We start from the raw sequence: 7,007 nt of genomic DNA, 5'->3' as shown, positions 1-7,007 counted from the left end.
AACAAATTTAACAGCATTATTGACAACAAAGAATAATTATTTCTGGAATATTTTAAATTTGTTTAAAAGGAAACAATGTGCGTGTTTGAAGTTACTTTACCATTCACATATTTTCCCGTGAACATTAATGTGATTTGTATATTTACAATTGTTTTACATCAGATTCTGTATCTAAACATCGACAAATAAAAATATTTTCCTCTACATATCAGTCTACTCTACATTTTATCAGCATGCTACCACAAACACACATTTATTTGTTTGACATATTTAGAATAGGGTATACATCAACTTTTAAAATTTCAGTTGAATTATGCACTATTCATTTATTCACTCTCTGTAGCTGTGGTATTATTTTAATTTAATCTAAATTTAATCGAAAATAGTTTTTATAAGTTTGTTCTATTTTAAATTTCATTTAAAATTCCTTTCACAACATTCTTTGTGCAGAAAAGTGACATAATCTTTATATCATCATTTTCAAGTATCTGTTGTAGCTTGATGGAATAATATAAAGTTCCGTAAAAAAACTTATGTTTCATATATTTCTGTTACAATTTATATATATCCTAATAAGTTTTTATAGTGTAGATAACCAGGAGTTTAGAACATGATATGTCCTCTTAATCCTCTTTCCAACCTTTTGTTTTTATAAAACATGTAAAATCCGTGAAATATTAGTTTTTGTGATTAAGCTTTGTTGATGTGATGTCAATTATATTGTCTGGCTAAGTCTTTATTTCAGTTTTCAAAATCTATTTTAAAAGATAGTTAATGACAGCATTTCTTCAATAGAAACTGGTATCATTCTTTCTGCAGAACTCTTTTGATAGGTGTCTTATTATAATGCTAGATACAAATGTTTACAATGTATGTTATATGTATTATATTATATTGTCGTATTAGCGTCACTCTAAAGTTAGGACGATTGCTCGGTTAAATTACTTACCTAGACTGTATAAAGTATGAAATGTTATTCGAAGAAATGAAGCGCTTTGATTACCTTGAAAGTACTTTGCATTCTTCTTAAGCTAAAAATAACACAAAATAAATCATCAGTTTTTATATTAGTAATTAATAATTAAAACATTTTTGCTTTTAAACAGTGACAATAACCATAACTTCCAGATCAAAGGAATCATTCAGTAGCAATACCAATTACATGACGCCGATATAGGAAACATAATCCTTCTATGTTAACCACACTTTGGGAAACGTCGGTAAATCCTGCTTTTCTTACAGAAACTCCTGTATCTAAGGTTAGGTGGCAGTTTTCAAACATAAAAATCCATAACGGTTCCATAATCCATTGAGCGAAACGTTTCCAAGTTTTACGATCATACCCGATATGTTCGCAGTAAAGAAATTTTCCTCCCTATTTAGGAAATAAATACTGATATAGAAAAACAACAACAGTAATTTTGAGTCCCTAAACAAATAAAAGCATAAATAAATAAACTAAAACGACAAGTAAAGTGGTAAGTTCATAAAATTTGCATTTTCAAATGTATAAAATAAATTTATAATAAATATTATATTACTACAACAAGACTGAAACACACAGTAATAGATCATAAGTCTCCCAAATCTCGTTTTTAAGTATATTTTCTGAATAATGTACGCATAAATTTATTCAAGAGTCCATCGTTTTTTGTGGTAACAATATACATGTCAAGAAAAGAGAAACGTTATAAGAAAACATTCTAAATATTGCGATTAATCCCACTAATTTCTGCTAGTTTCCTATGTATTTCAAATCGATAAAGACGAATGGAAACGTCTAATTTTGGGAAAGTACTGTTATATTCCCACACGTTTTTCGTTATCTTTAAGTTTCAGATGTGGGTTTTTGGTCTTGGTGTTGAAATGCTTGATAAAAGTGAATCATTTTTCTGAATGTTCTGGTTAATTTTAATGTTGTAAAATAGGTCGTTTAAGGTTATTACCCTGGTGGTATAATTATTACAATGAACAAGTACTGTCGCCTTTCAGCGGTTCAACGTTAAGCCTGAAAACTCAAGTTTAAAACCTTTCTTACATCCCTGAGATAGGTTTAGTATAGACAGTTCATTGTATTAGTATATGCTTAATTCTAAAGAAAAAAATATATTTCCAACTATTCTCCAAAAACGTTTTTCTCTCGTACAAGCTAACCATTCCATTCTGATTTTATTGGCTTTTAAAGGAACGATTTTATTAGTGTATTCGGCATTCTTAGTGAATAAAAGAAGCTATTAATCTAGATGTATTTACATAGCTCAGATAATAATATTTAAATTTGAAAAAAAAAAAAAAATTTGTCCCACCCAATTTATGAATTGGTTTCGTATATTACGTTTGAATAATATCAACCGTATCCACGACTTCTGTATAAACTATTAATATAAAAGGGGATCGTGCAAGTTCAAACGTATATAAGCAGAGAAAATGTCCAATGTAGAAGACTTCTCAATATCTAACTTATAATCGTACGTTACCAGTCACGCAGTAAGGACTAAAACAGGAGGACTGGTTTGTTGTTAAGTGGAAAGTTACATAACGATTTATCTGTACCGTGCCCACTATGGATATCAAAATCCACTTTTAGAGTTATAAGCCTTTCTGAATGCTTGTCGTTGAGCTACTGGAGATCACGAATTTTGTTTTAGTACTAAGATGTCTAAACTTAGTTCAGAATGCTGTTTGTTTATCCACCTTATCCACACAATGTTTTCGTTCCAGTTATAGAAAGCAAATAATATAAATGAGAAGTAGTGTTGGTTAAGAAATACTAGAAATGGAGCCAGCAATGGTGTATTTCGATAACTATTTTCTTGTTTTTACTACTTACAGGTACAAGTACTCTCTTGATCTCGTGCAGAAAGTCCTGAATCTTCATCACAGAACACAAAACACAAGTTGACACGATCTGGGTTAAAACTGCCAAATCACCCAAAAACAGACATGTGATACCTACATAACCACTCAAGGTCACTCAGTGAAAACAGAGAAACGTTCGAGTGCATGAGGAACTTGTATCCTTGGTTCAGAACTTTCACGTAAGAAAGAGATTGATGTGTGGTTGAAGTTACATGGTGCAATAATGTGTAGTAGTAGGCAGATATGTAGGGTAAAATGTTTTATTTGTCGATGTTTCAATTCAGAGACTGATATAACAGAATAGTAACTATAAACATCATACATATTGTGCAGGGAGAAGAAAAGAGAATGGTTTAGTTACTTCAAACACATACATTCTTTGATTAGATGAAAATTTAAAATGTTCCAGAAATAACTGCACCTTGTGATCAGTAATGTTATTAAACTGTATGCAGATTAAATTAAAATACTCTTTTGAAATGTACGTGTAATATGTAAACAAAGTTTTATGAACGTTATATCTGGAATGACTATGGTGAGAGATCATTAAAGTCCTTTAACGATATACTTGAAAGATGTGGAAGTTTACAAGAAATATTCGGTATCTTGTGATCAATATATTTTTTTCTTTCACAAGTATTTCTTTCTAATACATAGAAAATCTAGATACCTAACAAGGAAGCGTAAGTTATTAAAATGCCAAGAACACTTGTGTGTGATAAATTCATTAATATACTATTCACCATAGTTACATATTTATATATATGTGTGTGTGTGTGTGTGTGTGTGTGTGTGTGTGTGTTTTCTTTTAGAAAAGTCACATCGGGCTATTTCCGGGAGACCAACGAGGGAAATTGAACCCCTGATTTTAGCGTTGTAATCCGTAGACATACCGCTGTAGTAGCGGGTGGCATATATATGGGAACTAGTGTGTTACATTTTCTATTTACAGCACTGAGAATGAGCTTTCCAATTATAATTCAGACAGTTTTCTTTTTGATTTTTGGAAAAGTATCAATCATTTACTTTTCGTCAGACAAGAGATAGAGAAAAAAGTTTAACAAGAAAACAGATATTCCGTTGGTATCTGTAATAAATTCAGTATTGACAAATTGATGATTTAAAACAGTACGAGTAACCTTTGTTTTTATGTGTATTTCACTCTCCTAATTTCCTTACCAATTTTAATTCCAAACAGTTGTTACAAATAATATTGCAATAGACGAGTCTAAACAAATCATTGTATGGGTATATTTTAATTGGTTTCAGATAATTTTCATCAGCAATAAATGCATACAGCATATTACAACCCGTGACCCTCAGATTACGAAGCGCACGCCTTAACGCGCTAGGCCATACCAGGCCTTCCACTTTAACGAAACAACAGAATTTCTTTTGGTATCAGAATTAAAAGAGTAAACGAAGAATACAAAGTAATGATTTAAAACACTACAAGTAACCTTTGTTTTATATGTATATTTCACACTTTTAAATTCCACGTCAATTTTAATTCCAAACAGTTGTTACAAATTATATTGCTGTAGACGAGTCTAAACAAATCATTATATGGGTATATTTTAATTGGTTTCATCAGCAACAAATGCATACAGCATGTTACAACACCGGTTTCATAAATGAAATAGTGGTGAAAATAAAAGAGAAATTTGAATAAACTTCAACCTTCAAGAAAACAGCAACAGCACGAAATCAGATCAGAAGTAGTGGAAAGAAAGGAAATGGATAAAAGGATACAGGAAGTTAAAAATGACAACTACCAAAAAAAAATTTTTGCCTAACTCATAAACAAACCCGATTGCACAATCTCCCCTCAAATCAATCGATAGCTAACGTACTAATATACTCACCATATAGCTCACGAAGTAAATCACAATTTAATTTGCAGCTTACAATTTATTTAACACAGATATATATATATATATAGAATAGAAATTTATTTTCTAGGAAAGACAACTTTACGACCATGAGGCAAGATTTATTATTTATGAACAGATGATAATGAATTAAAAAGTACTGTAGAATAGATTTTGTAAAATAAATTGCTTTTAATTCAAGATAAACAATAACCTAAAATGTGTAAGGACACAGTATATAAGAAAAAATAAAACTCACAAATTGATGATATAAGAAAGAAAATTGGGAAATAATCACACATACGACTAATAACTTTCTGTGAGAATTTACCACATGAAAAGCTAATACTGGGAAAAATTCTCATCAGTTCTCGTGTATTTGAACTTCGCGGAAAGTTACGCAAGGGGCATCTGCACAAGCCGTCCCTAATTTAGCAGTGTAAGACTAGAAGGAAGGCTGCTAGTCAACACCACCCACCGCCAACGCTTAAGCTACTCTTTTACCAACGAATAGTGGGATTGATTTTTACATTATAACACTTCTACGGCTGAAAGGGCGAATATGTTTGGTGCGATCGGAATTCGAACCCGCGACCCTCAGATTACGAGTCGAACGACTTAACTCAGGCTATACCGGGCCTGAGTTTCTTTGGAAAAGGATGTAAAAAAATAAATCACTTCTCTATCTCTAATTGATTTTTTGATTTAGTTAACACATTAGTGTGATGACTACAGTAAAATAATTATTTTTAATTAAATCTATAACTGTGTGCAGCAAAAATGATTTACTTGGTAATACTTCTGTTAAAAATGTTATCTCGTACCTTATGTAGGTGTCCCACTTGTTTTCAATATTGGTGATCGTATGCTCAATGTCTAATGTTTTAATATTAGATTACGTATATTCCTTAGGTGTATATATTTGTTATTTTATATAAAAAAAATGTCTGGAAATCTTCGAGCTTTTACACAGTAAAATTTTCGACTTTAATTCAAACCTGACAAAAATTCTTCAAGAAATTCAATATTCAATATTTCATAAATGTCACGTTTAGGATACCACCTCCCTCGTTTCTTTGAAATATTGGTTCACACTGTTTTTGGTATTAACAACAAACATTTTAATTATAATTATATAGTAACAATGGCTGATATATTGTTAATCTCAACGAAATATAATAAATGCACACCTTCTTTGTTTCCCTTAGAAGGTATATTCATTCGGGTAGGAAAACATACTTTATACTTAGGTAAATTCCTGAGGTTAAATGTTATCATGCACATTAAACGACGTTTGTAGACTGTAGAATGACAAGGAGATAAAATTTTTAATTTATCGCCAACATATCACAGACACTGAAATATAGACTTCTCTCTCTCTAAAATAAACCCTTGCTAAGTTCGTTTGAGTTTGCATTTTTTGTAATGAAAAGTTCTGTAGAGAAATGGTAAGAACATTATTTGCTTGTGTAAAATGATATATAATCTTTTGACAATTCTTAAAATCAGAGTTCATCAAATTTCAGCTTGTTTTTGAAAAATGTTTACACGGACCATAAAAATTGTGAGGCCATTCTTATCATGGTCTGATCATTTTTTGGTGGTATGTAAAGCTACAACTTTGTTTTTGCATAATTTACAGTTAAAACGGCTCAGGATTAAATTTTTAAAACTATTCTGGAGCTATGCTCCCAAACTCCCACAAATGGCGTTGTTTTAATGGCCTGACCACTCCATATTTGCTTCCTACGGCTATGCTACGTACAAATAGTTTAAAAAAAGATGAGTCAGTGGTAATGTAAAAAATCCAAACCAGCAAAAACCCTGCTCTATACAAAGAATTATTTAAAACAGCAACATAATATTAATAGTTTTAATTACTACAATAATATTGGTTAAACACAACAGTTTGCACAAATCCTTTAAAACCAAACATTAGTGAATCACGTATATAAATAAATTTATTAAGCTAATCACGAAATAAAATTTATTGTATGTTATTTACAGATTTCCATTATCGCCCTTCTCAGGGAATTATAAAGTTGATCCTCATGGTACAAAATAAATATTGAAATAATAGTTTTAGTGTAAGTTTTACTTATAAAGTAAGACATTACCCACTACAAACACACCTTGATTATATGTTTTCAAACACGGGTCATAATAATCTATCGTGGTCATATAAGAAAATAGTTTTATTTAAAACATGCAATTACTTCTTTACAAGTGGTCTTATATACCTATTAAGAATGAAAGCATAGATTCCTTTGGTTTACA

General features: G+C 30.7%; 1 protein-coding gene across 1 annotated transcript; it reads right to left on the bottom strand.

The window, feature by feature from the left end:
- Nucleotides 1–267: 267 nt before the first annotated feature.
- Nucleotides 268–2,963, bottom strand: LOC143228281 (thiol S-methyltransferase TMT1A-like). The gene is made up of 2 exons (XM_076459564.1): nt 2,831–2,963; nt 268–1,375 (listed from the first exon to the last, which is right to left on the bottom strand). Exons 1-2 carry the CDS (start codon nt 2,876–2,878, stop codon nt 1,139–1,141), a joined length of 285 nt encoding a protein of 94 aa, XP_076315679.1. The 5' UTR covers nt 2,879–2,963; the 3' UTR covers nt 268–1,138.
- Between the last annotated feature and the right edge of the window lie 4,044 nt (nt 2,964–7,007).

Source organism: Tachypleus tridentatus, chromosome 10, assembly GCF_004210375.1.
Source record: "Tachypleus tridentatus isolate NWPU-2018 chromosome 10, ASM421037v1, whole genome shotgun sequence".
Taxonomy (NCBI): domain Eukaryota; kingdom Metazoa; phylum Arthropoda; class Merostomata; order Xiphosura; family Limulidae; genus Tachypleus; species Tachypleus tridentatus.
Note: the sequence above shows the minus strand (reverse complement) of the source record. Positions and strands in the feature narration are given on the sequence as shown.